The 20,597-nt window shown below is 37.0% G+C and overlaps 1 protein-coding gene across 1 annotated transcript in view; it reads right to left on the bottom strand.

Annotated features, from left to right (window-relative positions):
* The window catches only part of LOC149303118 (voltage-gated delayed rectifier potassium channel KCNH1-like), a 144,869-nt gene that overhangs the window by 98,327 nt on the left and 25,945 nt on the right, over positions 1–20,597 (bottom strand). The window contains exons 5-7 of the mRNA XM_089481488.1: positions 20,085–20,203; positions 16,275–16,667; positions 4,675–5,098 (exon numbers count right to left, since the gene is read on the bottom strand). Of these exons, the coding sequence (XP_089337614.1) occupies positions 4,675–5,098; positions 16,275–16,667; positions 20,085–20,203 (936 nt within the window). The remainder of the gene's footprint in view (positions 1–4,674; positions 5,099–16,274; positions 16,668–20,084; positions 20,204–20,597) is intronic.

Below are 20,597 nucleotides of genomic sequence, written 5' to 3'. Positions count from 1 at the left end.
TTGGACTAGCAAGCTTTCAAGAGTATCAACCTCCCTTTATTGCAATACTCATCTTTGTTTTTTTTTCCAACTTACACTACTGGACTAACACAGCTATAAATACCTGTTTTTAAGCATTTCCCAAGCACAGTCATCATTGTATCTGCCCTATTTGTGTCATATAAAATAACTTTCCAACTAAGCAAGTTATTCTTGGCAACGTTATTTTTCTTTTATTTTATTCATATGTACTCAGTTTTTACTCAAAATGTTGGTAGCAGGGAACTTTCCACATTTTATAAAGGTAATGATGACAAATATTTTTTAGGGAAAATTGTATTATAAAATGCACAAAGGACATTGGAAATATTTATAATAAAAACAATAATCCAAAAACTACATTTTATATAGAAATTAGGTGCTGGTGAGTAGTTTCCAGTTGTTCTAAACATTGTACACAGAAATACAAAAAGGGAAACAAATGAATCCCTAAAACGTCGATGACGTTAGACAGAACATTTCTTTCTACATTGACAAAAAAAGAAATTGAAACACTTGTGTGACCAGCATAGTCATAGAAATTGGATTTTGGCTGGAAAATGCTTTTCCTAAGAGGTTTTACTGAATGGATAAAACAAAAGTTCGAAAAATACTAAACTAAAATAATCCTTAAAGAAATGTAACAGTAAAAGGGGTCTGATAACAATAAGGCAAGTCCAGCCAAATGTTAGAGGCCACAAACGCTTTTGGTACTTACTGCCTTTTTTATGCATTTTATCAATGCCTGGAGCACATTTACTATGGTAGACTGCACAGAAACCCATACAAGAAGCACAGAAAGAATCCAGTCGTGGTAGTGTTACTGTGTTATGCCCCTAGTGGATATCCATGGTATTGTAAGTGAAGGTCTTGTTAGTCGTAGTAACAAAATAAGCCACCCTTGATGTAAAATAATAAAATATATTTTTAATATTACATAAAAAAAACTAACAAATACCCGCTAAAAATTATAATTGCATGTTTAAAATGCAATCGAAAATAGAACTATGTATTTAATAGTTGTACAATGTTGCACGACTCCCATGCAGCTACCAAACAACTGTCCTAACCAATCTGTTAAAATGTTAGTGCACCATACTTATTGAAAAGGTTAAACTATTGAAAAATTATTGAACAATCATCTTAATTTCGTCGCAGGAGTCCATTAATTGTTTCAGCTTTAATAAATCCCATCTAGGATGAAAGATGAGGTTTGAGCAAGAACCATAACTCATTCATAAAACTGGGATTTACATTTTATAGGCTTTTTTTTACTATTCATATCGGGTGAGGTGGTACAGAACTTTAATGGGGTATTAATTATTTCAATTTTACTTGACCCTTTTATATTTGTCAAAATTAGCACAGAAAAGCTTTGATGATATCACAATGTATTACTGGCAGTAAAAATGTTAGCCGCTGTGGCTTACGTGTGACCTTTAAAGATTGTACTGATCCATATCAATGGGAACTATCAGGCTCTGTGCCCGGGTCCCACGGTTTTTACACCAGTCCCAGGGATAATGGGCAGAGTTACAGGGGCACCCAGTGTAAGGATTTCATAATATGTTCCAATTTAATGGTATCCAAGCATCTGCGCTGTTAATTTTCTCAGTGGTATGTCACATTTGCAATAACTTCTTAAATATAGGTAATACCACCAGAGAAGTTATTAATTACATAGCTATTCTTCGCTTTCAGTTAATTTAAAAAGTTTCCAGATAATGCCAAACCCTGTAAAATACAATTGATGAGATCTGCACATCTGGCCCTAGTTTGAATGCTGGCAACAAAACCACCTCTAGGACCTGGATTTCAGTAATGTAAGTAAGTTTATTCTCTTTAAACTCTCACTCACATAGTTACAGAAATAGAAATCAGCGATCCTATCACATAACTGATGAATAATCCATCCCACATCAAAGGCCTTCGGTTTCTTGAAAAGGTCCGTGTAAACCATAATCATACTGTACTTCGCAGCTGCAATGTCACACCGTGTGAATGGGAAGGGTTAACGTGGAAACATCATCTACGCAAAGTTAAGGCGCAATATACAGATAAGGGTCTTCCCTGGTTAAATGGGTCACCTGATCATGTAAATAATAATAATGAAAGCAACACTTAAAAAATCCATATATTTATAAGAGTTCTATAGTTGCAGATAATGACGCAAGCACATAAAATACGAAATCTAAACAAATATATGCATTTGATAATTGTAAGCGGCTGCGTACATTTTTCATTGGTGAACGAAGAAGTCCTAGTGCAAAAGGGGAAGCTATGGAGTAGCCAACAGGAATATTCCATTAGTTGCTATGGAGACAGCACTACCATTACCAGCGTTTGCTCTTTAGAGATTATTCCTATTTATCTAATCTTGTCAGCGGCTGCATCGAGTAGGGAAAGTATCACTATTAATTGATAATTATTTTAAATAAATGTGATACATTTGCATATCGATGCGCTGAGGTCTTGCTAATAAATGGGTTATAAATGGACAAAACCAGACTCAATTACCCACATATTTTCCTAACAAGATTAAAACAATAAACACACTGACCTCATTCAATAAAAAGAACAGGTAATCAGTTATATTCCCTTTTCTGCCGCATTGTCTCCCTTACATAACATGCCTTTTTTTTTCATAAACAATATTCTGTACATTTTTGTGAAACAATATCTGTTCACAAAAAACTAGAACTACGGGATACGCAAAAGAAGATTCAAACTTTACTTTGGTTAATATATAAAACAAGGAAAAGAAGTAGATGTTTGGCTTCTTGCTGTTGCGCTCCTCGTGGTTATTTAAATTCCCTTTGGACACACAGTTTAGATATTGAGCACCAGCCGATAGTCTCGCCCCACGCTTCGGCTGAAGCAGGCGTGTGATCTGCATTTTTAATGCGGAGTGGAGACATATAAAGAAGATTTATACTCGTAGTTGCGGTGATTTAAGGGTAGAAATCTCGATTTCTTGCCATGGCATTAGTTAGGGACTGTGTCCTGAATAACTCCTGGTACTTCAGTTTCAGTATGTGCCTTTCTTCGTTTTATTTTAACAAATAAAATAATAATAATACTTAACTATATGTCACTAAAATTGAAAATTCTGGATGTTCCAGCAAAGGTCACATGATGTGCCTGAATGACTCTTCCCATAATCACGAGGGTTTAACCTGCACCTTCCCATGCCCCTATTCGTATTGACCTTGGATAAAGGAGCAGATAGACTGATGAGCCTCTTTTGTCAAGCTGCGATGGCTGAGGAGGAGCACTGGAGCATGAAGAAATGCTGTATCCTGGTGTCTTTAGTCTCTAGGGGTATATTTACTCAGGCAGGAGTTGGCAGGTGATTTGCTTGAGAGCTGCAGTTGCAATTCACAAATGTCACTATATGAAGGGCCAACTAGTGGCCTTGTGTAATGCATAGCTTAAAAGGACACCCCAGCATCTCAGGGTGCCCCCTGAACAATGAATGCATATAAAAGACTTTTGTAAATTTAACTGACTTCTTACAGGAGAAATTCATTATTGTTGACCCTTCATAATGTGAAATCCGTAATCTGAAACAGGGATAAAGCCTTGTGTCATTCCAACAAGGGCATATATGCAAAGAGAGTTAGGGGTAGAAAGGTGGAAGGAAGTTGTGTCCTATCGAATCTGTCTGCTTCCATTCCTTAAAACCATCCAAGATCAGGTAGGACTGCCACGTTTTCAGACCCAAGTCTCAAAATTCTGAATTCCCCAGTTTTTCTGGGATACCAGAGAAAATTCAGAAAAGCTATAGCTTGTGTACTAATATCTAATAGAGCGCCCTCTCTGGGGACAGAAGCATATCACAGGGGATGAACTGTTGTGGCATAGGAACAGAAGAGAGGTATGTAATCTCTGGGCACACTGTGATGAAGGATGAACGCCGCACATCGTGGGCCCCTATCGGACAGGTGAGAGGTATGGACCCATCAGAACGCAGGAACCCTGGAGCAATTGCTCCATGTGTTCTGCAGTTTATCCGGCCCTGGTGGTGAGCAATGGGTGGCATCATAGTATCTAATAAACTGACAAATATTCCATGTCAGAAATAAAGAAAAGCACGCCTGCACACAACATCCAAGTGTGAAAAACTAAAGCTTATATCATAAATCATAAAGGGTTTAATCCGGTAAAATGTTCCATAAAGCACAGGCATACCTGGAAGCTTGATATCAGGAGCCTGGAATATATGCACTCGAACAATTATACTGAACGATTAAGTAAAATGGGGAAGTTAGGAGGCAAGAAGAGCCTTGCAGCCCCTGTGTCTGTGTGGGCATGGGGAGGCAAAAGCTTCCGCAGGGAGACCCTTGTTGTTGTTGAAACCCATTAAATTTTCTGGTAATGAAATCTTTACCTATTTGTTTACATGCGTGTAAGGTGTGTATCATTCCACCGGTTTATATTTGAGCAAAACTGGCACATGACATAATTGCACATTTGTGATGGCTTCCAGATCTAGGAAATTCCCTTTACAATTTGTTCATGGCTATACATTAGCTTCTTAATGAGATTAAAAGATTACATAAAAAAAAGTTTGGACTCAGGAGTCAAATGGAACCAATGTTAATGATCTTGACACACATGTTATTTTCTGAGACTGGAAAAAAGTTGCGTACTTACATCCAATCATCATCATGGCCACGGCAAAGATTTTCTCTCCATCTGTCGTAGGTGCAATATTTCCAAATCCAACACTGGTGAGACTAGTCATGGTAAAATACAATGAAGAAATGTAAACAGAATCCTTGCTGGGTCCTCCTTCCCATTTCCCAGAACCCGACAAGTTGAAGCGATAAGGAGCTCCAATGGACATTCCTAACTGAAAGAGCCAGCTTTCGTTTCTTATGGTGTCCTCATTAATGACCTCATAATCTCCAATGCTGTACCAGATGCAAGCCAACCAATGTGCTGCCAGACCAAACACGCAGACCAACAGGACCAAGACGGCTGCTCCATACTCAATGTAATGATCCAGTTTTCGAGCCACGCGTCCTAGTCGGAGGAGTCTCACTACCTTCAATGAACTGAAAAGGCTGCTAATACCCTGGGGAAATAAGGGGCAATATTAGTGCTAACAGCCAAGAAACAATAACCATACAATATAACCCAAAAAGTTTGGAAGCATGCTTTACCTTCTTTGCACCCAGTTCTTGTCTTATAACAGTGTATTGTGGCAGGGTGAAAACTACAACAGGGTGCCACAGTTTTGGAAAAGAATACAGAATTAAATATTAACCTAATCACCAAATATCAGAAAAGGAAAATGTATAACTTAGCTTGTATTTATCATTCCTAAAAGTAAATAGGCAATTATTAAGTAACACCGATCACTAACAAGGTGACAGCTTCTTTCCAGGACTTACCTTCATGGGGCCTGAGAACAATGAATAGACAAAATGTGTCCGCATCCAATGATATTACCCAACTGCTAAAAGCAATATGTGGTGATAGATAAGGTGATAGATAAATGTTAATTCAATTGTCAAACATAACAGTATATGTTATGAGTATTAGCAAAAAAAAGTGCCTCATCTGATTTTAAATGCACAGCTTAACCCTTTTTATACCAAGATTTTCTAGTACCCTACCATGCGTTATTTGCTATTTTTTTCCATAAGAGGGTTTAATTAAGAAGGCGGTATTCCCGTGTTTGAGTTACCCAAACTATACAACTATTTTTCAGAAAAATAGGGTTTTTGTTTGAAACCATAGAAACATGCAAAAAGTAATAACTGTGAGTGCTAATTTGTAAAAAAAAAACATATACATTTTTGCATAGAAGTTCTTCCACACAGTATGTGTCACTGATAAACAACCAAATTTATGTTTAGCAACATCCCCTGATTACAGACCCCACATATATATGTTCTAGCTGGTCACATCCATCCCTTACATAGTACCTTATAGGGTAGTATTTTTAATACTTCTGGCTTAAGGGGCTTTGGGGGTAGTAAATAGGCAGAAGATATAATTTTAACGTGTAGCGCCAGGGCAAAAGATGCGTTTTTCATAAATTTTTATTTTTAAAAATTTCGAAAATATTTTATTTGCAGTTAGTGCAATATGAATATAGATCGTACATCTCATATATGCCAGTGATGTCACAATGATACCACTGAACTCACTGTATTATTTATTTTTCATTTTTATCTTTTTTCATTAAAAAATAAAAAGAATAATTACTTTTTTTTTTTTTTTTTTAACATTTCCCTTTTGGGTAGAGGAAGAAACTTTGTTTCTCACTCTCTTCCTTCCAATCTCCCCTGCACTGATCACACTGTGATCAGCAAGGCAGGGCTCCTTGGCCTCCTATTGCTGATCGCAATACATACGATCAGCCAGCGGGGGCAAGAACCTGAGATCCCAGCAGGGTCTATATACTGTATATGTATATAAACATACCAGAGCCACAGTGCCACTTTAAGGCCAGCAACCAAAAAATAACATATGTGTGGCCGACTGGACAGTTGGATATGCACAGCTGCACTTAAAGTATTTATACAGCGGGGACCTGTGCGCATGCATCCAGTGACCACCCATTACAGGACGGGATGCTATTGGCCAGTGGCCCACTAGGAATTTGACCAGTATGTCATATAGGCAGTCTGGGTCAATAAAGCCATACAATAAATTCAAACAAAATATGTTTAATAGCAGTGGCTTTTTAAGTAGCATTACAGACATATCTAAGACAGAACTCATAACATAACGTTCATTTTTGTCAAACCTCTCAAGTGTCCCTGTTTAGGTCCCTCTTTCATAACCTAGCATTTCAGGTGTCCAGGTGGCAAAAGGACAGGAAGGGGCGGAGTCACTGTCAGGAGTGGGTGGGGCCAGATGCATAGCGCCTCTTCTCTTACCCAAAGAGCCACCTCACAGCAACGAGCTGCACGGTGGCCACATGGAGGCTACAGTGCAGGTATTTGCTTCAACAACAGAGACCTCCATTTGGCCCATGAACCCTACTGCCCATGGGACATGCCTATGTGAAAAAAACTGTTTGAACAAAATTCAAGTAAAGATTCTTTACAATATGTAAATGTATATATATATAGTGCAAATAGGTTTTTATGCCCCTTTAAAAATAGCCACAAAACTCTGCCGTATCCTTGAGGAGATTTCCCAGCCTCGCTTGTCTTTAATCTTTAATACCCTGTTACATTATGTTGAATGTCCCAGTAGGTGTTTTACCATAATCTGTCCATTGATTGATTACACAAGGTCAGCCTTTCACATTCTCATTCACTTTCCTCTTCTATAAATTATTCTCGATTCAAAGACTTCCTGTCGATGTGTTTCTACAAACAAATACTGTACACTGTAATAGACTGTGGATCAAAGGAGCTACAATTTCCCTTATTAGCAGCAGCAAAGTTCAAAACCAGACAGAAGTACTGTAATATCTCTTCTGTAAAAAGAATCCCCCACCACCACCACCTGGTGCTGACAACATATCCAACTCTAGAAGCCAAAATGGGGTGCAGGGGCATTGCCGTCAGATGGCTCAAGAGCACCCCTCACCTTTTGGCACCTGCCCCTCTTGCTCCATGGAAGTTACAGCCGTTACAGTTCTATTAAAATGCAACAACCCAAGATTTACTACATCTATTTTCAAAATGGTACACAAAAATAACAATTTAATCTATAGCAATATCTTATTTATTCACTGAAGAATTAATATGGTGCCTTTAGCAAGGAAAATGTTGGGGCTTTATTAAAAATACAAGCAAAAAGTCTATACAAAAAGTGCACACTATTATTATTATTAATTATTATTATTATTAATTATAAGTATGTTATTTTTAGGAATGTTTCAGAAACACATCTTTAAGGACAAATCACAATTCCTTTTTACGGATGGAATATTTACAAAAAACGAAACGTCATTTGATACATTGGTACTATGTTAATTGAAATGAGGTATCTTATAATGAGACGTTTATGTCCTATGGATGATAAACTGTAGTATTCAACTACACTACATGGCGCGTAGAGAGGGCAGCGCTGTTTAAAGCATCACACACTCCTTTTTCTAGAATACCGGAAAAAATTAGCTTTTTAAACTATAGAAATTCCTTACTTTAAACAGGAGTTGGAAGAGAAATGAATTAAATAACTCATAAAGGCGAGTCTTTGCCTTTCTATTCTTTTCTGTTAAGTGGGGTGTTTTTGGAGGCAGAGATCTTTCTTTTCACAATTGAGACAGATCAAAAGGTCGATGTAGCGGGTACCGGAGATGGATGCCTGCTGATGCTGTGTTAATATTAACCATTTTTAGGGCACACGTCTTCCTTTAAACATTTGTCCAAGAAAAGAAAAATAGGCGACACATTTTTTTGCCTATTTGTGGATATATTGGCTTATCCTCTCCTGTGTGAAGTCAAAGTAGAATAAGAATGCAAGTTAATTAGTGTCGCTTTTGACAACATAACAGAAATCCTTTCTGTGCGATTTTATTTTTTCTGTATTTTGGATCTGAAGGCGTGGGCATGGCAATGATGACCCCAACAATTACCCAGAATATGCTAGGAATGCTGCACTAACTTCCCTGCTTCCCTTACTTTCATTCCGGGTTTCCACGATGCGCCTTGCTGCCAGTAATCATTAACAAGCCTAATGTAAAGAGCCACGGCAAAGCGTTAATCAGTAGGATGAAAGCACCGTAAACAATGATATCTTTACTGGTGCCAAAAGACAACACCTGCCATCTCGATTGTCAGCCGGTTTGGCAGCTTGGAACATCACAGCACCTTGACTGCACAGCAGCTGATCATACATCTGTTAACAAAGAGGTGACTCATTGGAAAATCAGCAAATTGTTAGAGATCATAAATTATAGTCTAATAAATATAAATTACAACCTTCTAGGACATTTCCAAGCCTGCTGAAGGACACTGGCCACACGTGTATATAGTGCCCTCGGCTAATATTTGGTAAATGTGCGCAAAGAAGGCTGTGAAAAAATGTATTTATTGTTTAACCTTTTGATCTTTTCTTTAAACAATACAAAAATATACTCCGCTCTCATGGATATCAAACAATTGCAAACACAACACAGGTTTATCAAAATAAAAAAAATTGTAAGTATATGTGTGCCCCAATTATTGGCACCCCTATGAATTCATGTGTTTTATTTAATTGGGTAACTAAGCTGAGCACGGCCCGTGGGTCGAAGCTACATCTGTATATATATATATATATATATATATATATATATATATATATATATATATATATATATGCCACCTCTATGAATTCATATCATAAAAGTATATTCCCAGTATATGAATACATAAATTATATTCCCATTGATATTTTACATTTTTTTAGTACACCTGGGAAATTAGGAGCAGGAAATTGTTGAACCATGACTTCCTGTTTCACAGGGGTATAAATATTAGGTAACACATAGGCCAAATTCCCTTAGTCATTCATCTCAATGGGTAACACCAAGGAATATAGCTGTGATGTGTGATAAAATGTTGTTGAGCTTCACAAAGTGGGAAGTGGCTATAAGAAAATAGCAAAAACATTGAAAATGTGCATTTTAAAAAACGCATTTTATTAATAAATTGTTCCAAATACTACGTACATAATGGATTTTATTATGGACCAAACAATAGGTCAGAAAGGAAAATTGGAACAGAAATGTACTATCGCATGATACATTGGAAAGAAAATCCATTAAATGAAACCCTGCTTTCTGGTCATTACATGTAATTATCTAACTTATTCCTATACTACTCTCTTTCCTATACACACTGTCTGAACTCATCTCCATTCACACTCGCATACCTAACATGAATAGAATAACGTAAAGAACGATATCAAGCAATTAACAAGCATTAATAATCGAGCTTTTAACTGGCTTACAGATAAGGTGCACTTTAGATTGCCGCATAAACTATAAATTGTAGGATTTGGGAGATAACAGACTCGGTAATGCAGGTCGGGGGACTTTATAGAAACACTGGTTGTCACCTTGACTGATGTATGTTTTCTTAACACCCCAATCTGTATGATAATAATCATGTTATTGCAGACACACGCTATTGGAAGCCAGTCAGATTAAGGATTCCCTGCGCTGCTTGGGGGCTGCGGTCCATGGTGCTGCTGGTTACTAATGGAAATCGCCTATTAAAAAGGAAGCTTATCTGTAGTCACCACATTCTATATTTAGGTTGTCATTCACACACACACACACGTATATATATATATATATATATATATATATATATATATATATATATATATACATCTGTGATGTCATTTTATGATGGGGTAATATATATATATATATATATATATACATATAAATGCAAGAGTTCACGCACACCTGAAATAAAAAAATGTAAATAGAATGTAAATATAATAGAAAATCGCCCGGGTGCTAACATCCACAGCTCCAAAAAAGTAACGTTTCAGTTCGCACCTTGATAAAGGTCCCTGTGTGGACCGAAACGTTGCTTTTTTAACATGCTAAAATAAACTTTCATGAGTTTTAAACTTTAAGTCCTAGTGTGCACCTACTCATCTTGTGTGTATATATACATATATATATATATATATATATATATATATATATACACATATAATGCAGATTTACTAGTATATATACTGTATGTATGTGTATATATATATTTCTACCTTCTGTAGGATATGTAATTAAGCTATTCTTACATCTGAAAGGCATGCTACGTTAAGGGAAATCTCCATTATTCCTCGACAAATGACTTAACGTGTCATTTGAATTTATGTATCAGCGCAAACAAGTAATACTCCAATAATCTATAACTGACATCAGAACCAGGCAATAAGAAAAAAAAAATCTGATTGCTGCAAATAAGGTCATTGCATTTAACGCATATAGTATGTAATAGTTATTCATGCGGGTGCGGATTTGCATTCATTTTCATTACACATCTATTAAGTTCCATTAAAATCCGAATACAAAATGTTAAGACCCTGCCTGGGGATACAGTGTGTTCTTCCTCATACACCTCTCCGTTCTGATATCCAATTGAAGGGACGTGATCATTTTGCACATTTCTGATTATTATATGATAATGTGGAGCACAAAAGGTCACATGATTGTCGGAATTCTTTTGGGACAAATTTAACATTTAAAAAAAGCCAACTCATTTATAGATGTAAAACATTCATTATTAGCAAGAAGCCATGGAGTCTGTAGAGTTGTGAGCTAGAACTGATCCGTATGTGGAATCCACTGGGATCACCTAGTAAGGGCATGTTAACCCCTTAGATCCACACTAAATTCCCATAATTACTTTGTAATGAGTTGTAAACCACTCTGAAAATGTAATTCAAATTTTCATTTTCTAGGAAATTGGTCTCTTAAGGGTTCAACTACTCATGTGAAGTTCCTTCAGCAACATGATGGGACTACCTTGTGCAGCTTCTCTTGCAGGAAAGGCTAACCTGAACTTCATGATAGAGCCCTTTAAATTATTATATTGTTAGCTGAGACAATATGTATTTATTGGCACAATGGCCCCTTTTACTAAGGTTACTAAGAATATGATTAAAGAAAGTTTATTAATTCAAGAAATTTAAAACGTGTTTACTATTTTAAAACTCCAAAGTCATCTCATGACATGTGATCTCAGTATGCTAATATGACCTGCACCGTTAACACGTGAATGTTAGCTGTATAAGGGGAAACACGGGACCGAATTTATATCAAATATTCTTAAAAATGCTCTTCATATAACCCCAAATACAAAAATACATCAATTTATAAAGTTATAAAGTAATATTAATGCCACCAAAACAACGTGTAAAATGGTAAATTTCCCTTATTGTGCTAAAAATCTGAGAATTTACATTTTAGACTTTATTTTTGTGCATTTTTAGACTTTATTTTTAAGAACAAATTACTATAGTAATTATCCCCATCCACATTCCTTCTGACTAAATTGAATATTTACTTTTAAATGTCCTCTGGATATTCCCTTTTAATTCCTCCTATTATATTAAGTTATGGGACCTGACACTGCTTTTGCAGACATGATTTCAGGTTAAATTGATGCAAATCACTACAGAAATGCCTTCCTATAAACAGGAGCTGCAAGAGAAATTAATCTAAAAAAACATATATTGGTGAGATGTATTCTGGGAAAAAGCCATTAGAAGAATGTCACTTGCAATTGTCACTATTATTTTTTATTGCACTTTTTTTCATTATAAAATGCAAAGAGAATTCAAAACCAATTTCGCTCAGACACTTAAAAAATAAGATTTTCATATCAGGACAGTGCTCAGATATTTTCACATATCAGAAAGGGTGGTAGATAAGTGGAACAGCCTACCAGCAGACACGGTCAAGGCTAATGTTGGAATTTAAACATGCATGGGGTAGGCATATGGTTATAAGACAAATGCAAGGACTGATTAAGGTTTGAATCTCTACAGCAGGAAAATGGGCAGACTAGAGGTTCTTATCTGCCGTCAAGTCTATATTCAAGTAGTACTTCATCAAAGACAAATGGATAGAGTAAACGCCATATACGTGACAGATTGTGAATGGATTAAGGCAGAAAGATTGTACAGGAAAGATACAATTTCAATTTATTAACTTCACTGTGCATTATGAAACTCTACGAAGTTTCTCCTGCCCAGAGCATGAGCGAGTAAGCTCCAGACTTCTACCACAGCAGAAGCTCATTGGAGTTGGCCCACCGTAACACATAATAGGGTTTCCTGCAGTCTGACCTGTACACTCCTATTTAGCAAATAAAATACTCAATTGCCTTTGATGTGTTAGAAAAATGTATTGAAAATATTTAGGCAGTCGTTCCATTTGCTTCATTCACCATCTGTTTTTAACACAATTATTTTATTGACATTTATTATTATTATTATTTTATTTATATAGCGCCAACAGTTAATGCAGCACTTCTTACAGTGCACACGTTCAAAGATTTGACAAACTAAGAGGAACACTTTTTTGTAAACTGTACAACCTTTCTTCCTAACACTCTCAGCTCACTCAACTCATCCCCATCCAAGCAGTCGTCTCCTACTGTTTTCATTCCCCACTCAACTGATTAGATTGTAAGCTCCCAAGAGCAGGGCCCTCTTCTCTTTCTGTACCAGTGGGTGGTTGATTTTAATTTTACTGACACTATCGTAAAGCGCTATGGAATCTGCTGGCGCTATATAAATAAATGTAATGTAATGTAGATAAAGAGGGTGCCGCTCACATGCTTACACTGTAGTGCTAGAGAAATATGTTGACTCTTTTTTTATTTGTAGAATTTATACTATACATTTATCATTGCATGCATGTCCATTGCCCGTGATCATATTGTCTATAAGGCTACCATACTTACTTTACGGCGCTATATAAAACAATAAGTAATAATATTATTATATCTCCTCTTTTATTACTGTGAAGTGTAACGAGATAAAGTACATAAAGCACCGCAGTAACACTGGTCCTCAGCACCATGGACAGCGCCAGATGGACACACAATCTACCACGTACCCAAACTCTGCAGCTTGAGGCATGTTTAGGATTACATTTCCACCCGAACTTGTAAACATTTGTCAATTTAGTGCTACTTAAAAATGTGCCATTTCATAAACACAAATTCCGGCAGCACTAATGCCAGCGATGAAAATGTGTATTATTGATACAATGATATCAATAAAGTGCAGGTGCTGGGTTATATCACACTCCACTGGATATAATGACAGGCTGTCAAACTGTCAAATATCAGCTGGGATATTGATACATGTTGTAAAAATGGCATATTCTTAGAACAGAGAAAATATTATATAGCCGCATCAAGCTTCTTTGTAGCTTTACATCAAACCCTAAGCATTATTTAACCATCTCTACGGTTTTAGATTTACCGGACCCAATGAATATATATGATGATTGACTGCAGGGTTCTTACAGAATAAATGGAGGAGGAAGAAGAAGAAGCAATTTTGGTACTACCACAGAATCTCAATGATAGTTGTGACTCAATCACTCAATTGATAACCCAATTGATAACCCAATTGATAACCCAATGGACGAGGGTAACTTTACAGACAACTGACCTTCATTGACTCTCATGGTCCACAGAAGCCATTTCTAATGCCTGCTGCATCAGCTTATAAAACCGATGCATCCTCCTGCAGGTAATGCGATCAGATAGCATTCCCTGTCTTAGCACTGAATATAGGCAATATTTCTAATGCGAGACCTGGTGCCTTAACTAAAGATCACATCCTTCGATACAATGAGTCTGTAAATAATGCTCGTTTCATCCAGTGCTCCCCATTAAATGCTTGGAGCTACCATGCTGTTCCTGCCTGTCCAAGGTCCTTTACTATGTAGGAGGCACTAATCTAAAGCATGGATTGACTGTGCTCAGTCGTGGAATATGACATTCATGTTTTATCTTGCTCTCTGATATGATAATCAAAGAATATTTAGAAAGCGTCCTTAAAACATGTAATGATTAGCAGCTTACAATGACCTCTGACAAGCTACTTGAAACCAAGAATAGTAAATATGGAACCTAGCATTCTAAAACTAGAATTGTTCTTTCTTCCGACATGGACAAACAAATCACTTGGGTAACACATAGATAGATAGATAGACAGATAGATAGATAGATAGATGATAGATAGATAGATAGATAGATAGATAGATACATAGATGGATAGATAGATAATGATAGATAGATAGATAGATAGATAGATAGATAGATAGATAGATAGATAGATAGATAGATGGATAGATAATGATAGATAGATAGATAGATAGATAGATAGATAGATATTCTGATTGTTTCATGGATTGTAATAAGATATCAACATATTACAGACCTGATCAAGACTGTGAACAACTATTCGGGTTGACAATAACTCACACATAAAGGTTAGGTCCCCTTGCTATATCATAACTCATGTTCTATATGTGGACTGCAACATATATTTTATCTTGTTTATTCCAATAACTGCTGATACAACAAAACTGAACGTCAAAAAATGTAATTTGTTTCAAAGGGGCCAGAAAGCTAACTCAGCCCCAGTGCTGTTTTATCATAAGGCAGCGTATCGCTCACTCCCTTCTCTCTGTCGTGATAACATGCAAATGTATTCCAGGCAGTCACTTTAAAAAACATTATACATCAAGAAAATCACTACAGCATCAGCAAGAATGGCTATTTTATCACAACACAATCTATGTAACGGGCTGTCATACAGAAGGAAAGCAAATTCCAAGTCACCTGTAAGAGATTACATGATCTTTACACGGAATGGTACATTCGGGGAATTATAGTATTATAATTAAATTATAGTAGGGGTGTCAGACCCTGACATCGAGGGCTATAAATAAACCTGCGTATAAGGATTTACCTAATTAAAATGTAATCAAGGTGAAAGCAAATTCCAAGTCACCTGTAAGAGATTACATGATCTTTACAATAAATGACATATTGAAAATGTTGGCGGAATGTTATTAATTATAGTAGGGGTGTCAGACCCTGACATTGAGGGCTATAACCAAACCGGAGTATAAGGATTTACCTAATTAAAATGTAATCAAGGTGAATTAAGCAAGGAACCTGCTGATTCATTAATTTAGTTCTAACGCACAACCTCGCATCCCCAGGGACTCAGAATTGACCCGAGCATGCAAGGGCATTCAACCTCACTGATTAGTCAGGTTAACCCTTAATGAATAGACTCAACTGAATTAAGTCTGGCAATGTAGAGTAGAGTAGAGTAGTTCAGAAATGAACTGATCTATATATATTATTTTTCTTAAGGAAAATATTAATTTAATATTGAGTGTTATTGCTACTTATTTTTCATGGATAGTAATTTTACAGTAATTATTGTGTATCTTACATTAAAAGATATTTTGCTGTTCAGCTATCATCGTAGTAAAGAAAAAAAAAAGACCGCATTTATTGTTAATCTTTCAAGTACAGCTAAAGAGTTACACATTTTGACATAATGATGCTTTACACCTGCAAAAATAGCACTGTAAAGCTCTTTATTTTGTAATACTCCACATCTGCTTAGTAGCATGTGCCCCTCTCAATGTAAATGACTCCAAAAAAAGCATTATACTTCAATGAATTTAAAGGATTTTGTTATTTTGATCTAGCATCAAAAGAAATTCCCACCTGACACGTGTTCCAGTTTCTTTGTGATGTGTCACATTTAACAGTTGAAAGAGAAAGACTACTAACCTCATCCACATTTTCAAAGGCGTTGATGACATCATAGGGTAAACAGGACAAGAGGTCAATCACAAACCATGTTTTCAGGTAGTTCATGCGAATAAGTTTTGGGTCCGATATCACTTCCCCAGCAGGTCCAACAAAGGTAGTGTGAAAATTAAGGACGATGTCCACCAGAAAAATTACATCCACAATGCTGTCCACCACAAGCCAAGCTACGTTGTTCTGTTTGGTCTTGAATGACACATTATAAGGAACCAAGATGGCAGTATAGAAGGTTAATATTAAAATAACCCAATCCCAGGTGGTCTTGAAAACACAGTAATGTAAAATGATGTGTGGCGGGGTCTTAGGTGCCTCTTGTTTGTATTGTGGAAGAATCTCAGAGCCGAGTTGCAACACCTGAAACATAAAAAAACTAAATTATTCTCGACAGAAGAATACACATCTACATCAAAAGTTGCAGCAAAGCCTAATAAAGAATGGTTTTCTAATGCGGTTACTTTACAATAAAGGTTTGAGATTAACTCAATGTGGATGGACAGTCACTTAATAGCCTGTCCTACGGGGCATCCTCTCTCAGGAGCATCTCCAATTTTAGCTCTCTTTTGCCATTAGAGAGGCAAACTCTCCATCTCAGTCTGATCCTTCCAGAAGGGCATCCTACTGAAACGCGAGGCAACTAACAACCCCAGACGTAAGTCTTAGCCTTAACGGGTATCATCAGTATCCCTCTAGACACAAGAGAGCAAGGAAGTCTATGTCCAAACTCACCTTCCCACTTGGGGTGAACCCTAAGAGATTCCTGATGGTGAACATGGTGCTCTCTTTGTTCTTCTAGCAGGGTTTATCGCTGATTAGATTAGAATAAAATGTTATGCTATTTTGAAAAATTGAAGATCATATAAAATATAATCTCTTAAATTTGTTGCAGAGGGGGCCATATGTATAATGCATTTCTGTGATAAATCAACAGTAACATTCCATCAGGTTCTGTGAGAATTGTTATACAGATTGCTTCAAGAAATCACTTAGCCAACAAACATGCGAGGGGATCGATTGTATAATTAATCAAGTCGATGAAGGGCGTTGATTTATTGCGTGTTCTGCTTTCTCTCATTTCAATGCAGCTGGTGGTTCAATATCTTCAAAGCCATGTTTTAATCCAAAAGATCTAGAACTCTGTGGACAACTTTAGATTCCATTGACTGGCGGCGGTCAGGGAAGGTCTAGTGTCTTACCAGCTGAATGGCTTCATTTGTCCCATTGTGCTGCACAGGCAATAATGCCGAACTTTTACAAAGATACGCGGCAAGATTTCGTAAGTCTGATATCAGTAAGCGTTTAGTCTGAACTGTAGCCCCGTGTGCACGAGATCCCACAATGACCTCTCTGAATCAGAGAGCTGCATTTGTGCGTAATTGGTAATAAAGTCACTCCAGCACAGAACTGGCTCTGTACTTTTTCCCTGCTGGGTTTTACAAGTCGCCAAGCAACAGAAAATATGTTTAAACATTGCTTTAATGTATGAGAGAAAAAAAATCAGCTTCAAATGTGGTGTTTCTTTCATTAGAATCTTAAATAGAAACAGAGATGCTGACTTTCAGATCATTGTTATGCCAAGTGACATGGCAGAAAGTTTTGTGGCAAAAAACCTGAACAAAAGAAGGCTTCCTTATTTTTTCATGGTTATTAGCAAACTGCTTCCCAAACTGTGAATAAGTCAATTTAAAACAACACTAAAAGGGTTGTATTTCACCCCATAAATTACCCTCTTCCCATACCTCCTCAATGTCCCCTCTCTGATTTTTAGGGAACTGCCCCCTGTACCGCGTGGCAGCCCCACTGTTTTGTTTTTGCGGGTAGTGGTGATCATGCGTCAATTAGTAGGATCCTCTGATCTCCCCTCACTGGCCCAGGGATCACTAAAATTAATGAAGCGCAGACCTCCGTTGTAGCTCCTACGTGGCCTCCTCTCAATGCAGGTGAATGCCCCAAGGTGGCTTTTCAGGTAAAGTGGGCAGGTGGTCCCACCCCAGCCCTGCCCCAGCCCTGCTATAGACAATTCACTTCTACTGATAAAAGGTAATATCGCATTCATACAAATAAAGCTACTATTTAGAAGTTACAGCACTTAGAGAAGCCTGTGGGGAGTGGGCTTCATCATTAGCACGGTAATAAAATATATTTGTTTACTGAGTGGGGTCATTTATATGCATCATAAGGCAAGATATCCACGGGAAGGTAAATTGGGTAGAGCTTATAGAAATATGATATGGTGCATACATAGGGGCTGGTGAGGCCACCAGGAGGCCCATCTTCCTTTTGTTCTTGGCCTGTTGTCATAGGTATACATCTAGTAAACCTAATTGAAAATCGAGCCGTTAAACCATGGGAAGAATTGCCCACGCGACAAGTTTAGGGTATAGACACCCAACGGATCAGGAGGCAGGGAGGTGAATACCAGAACGCTAAATGTTTTCACGACAAAATATCCTTTTATGTAAAAAAAAAGCAGCAAGGTTTCATTAAAAACACAGAAACAGGAATCGATTGACAGGAGCTACCATAAAGAGTCTTCTGAGAGCTAAACACATGTCATTCTGAGTGCATTCTAGAGCATTAATGGAACCTTCACCAGAAGACAAGGTCCATCAGACACTCTACAAGACATCTTCAGCAGAGCAACGGAGGTAATAAAGCTGAGGGGACATTTAAACATTAAACTGTGCTTATAATGCATCATTTAGGGAGAAATGATCATTGGAGCTATTTTAGGTTCACTCTTTATAAAAATAAAAAAAACACAGTAAAAGGCATCAGCCGCAGAATATTACACACCGCATTAACCGAATCCTTTTATTCATCAAAAACACTGGCTCTTGCATGTTTAGCTTAGCCGGGGATTTTTCGCTAGCCACATGGATCATAAATTCATGGAGGGGAAGGCTATTAGAAAGCATTCAATTAATTGACTGCGTTTTGTCATTCTGTTATTTACACAAAGATAACATGTTCCTCCATTAACTCGCTATTACTTCCACACAGAGCTTTTGTTCATTTTTAGAAGCACAAAGCCGATTTTGTATTTTGAGAGCTTCTCTTTATATTTGTCAATTCCGAGATACTGCAAATTTTGACAAATAGCTAAAAAAAAACAACAGGCTTAGTGAGAGGAAATATACTGCGTGGGACCCAATACACTGCAGGAGTCCTCTACGGATTCTTCATGAAAAACAATTAGGAGTGAAATGTTTCTAAAGATGTAATTAGTTGACATGTGACACAAAAGCAAGCATGACGCGACCTACCACCACCTCTAATTTCATGGGAAATGCATATCGGAGTACATTTTGCTGGAGTTACTTTTTAGAACCTTGACTGTCAATAATTCTAAAGCCCGAACGACTTTTCCTTCACAAATCAATCATTGATTAGCCAGGCCAAATACTATCTATCTAAACTATTTAGTTTTTGTATCTTTAGTACATTCAACTTTGCAGTTTTATTGTAATGCTTTTTTCAGCAGAAATCTAGCTTTAAAAACATATAAACAATGCTTTATAGGGATTCATGTGTTGGAGGTTAAATGGGCTGTTCCTCCTGCTCTTCTAAATGTAACTACATTTAGCATTTGAAACATCATTACTAATTAATTCCATTTATCTCTGGTCTATTGGGGCTACCTCTACATCCCTGCCTCAGCCCTGACCACTCATGCGTTCCATAAGGACCAGGAGAGGTCCAGGAGTTCCAGCCCTTTGGTATTCCCAGGGATGTTCATTCTGGTTTTCACACTAGCCGGTCGTTCAGGATTACCTCTGCAAGCCGCGAGTGCTTATGAACATTCTCTCCTTTGTGGACGGTGGGTGCAAGCTGCTGGAGGACACCTCGACTACTTGTTAGTGCTCTTGTTAATCTTGCCAACTTTCCCCAGCCTTTAAAAAAAAAAATAAATAAAGGTTACACATTGTCGTAAATCAAAGACAAATCAATTGTGAAGCTGTATTATAAGCATTATTAATAAATACATCTGTATGTAGAACATCTTGTCCATGGTATATATATATATATATATATATATATATATATATATAAAATCAGAAAAGGAAAGTTAACAAAAAAGGAAAATTAACAGCTTGCCATTTATAATAATATGATATAAAGATTGGTTGGGAAGACTATAGTCACTGTATGTGTAGGTGATATTAGGTAGGTTGAGTATATAGCGTTTTACTAGTGTCTAAGTAGGAGTTACGCGTTAACAGATCTGAAAATCATTAGCAGCTCATTGTCTCATTTCGCCAAATTACTTTTCTTTTCTTTGCCCAC

This window comes from Sceloporus occidentalis, unplaced genomic scaffold (genome assembly GCF_023333645.1).
Source record: "Sceloporus occidentalis isolate IW3139 unplaced genomic scaffold, rSceOcc1.0.p SCAF_15, whole genome shotgun sequence".
NCBI lineage: Eukaryota > Metazoa > Chordata > Lepidosauria > Squamata > Phrynosomatidae > Sceloporus > Sceloporus occidentalis.
This window is presented reverse-complemented; position numbering and strand designations above follow the sequence as displayed.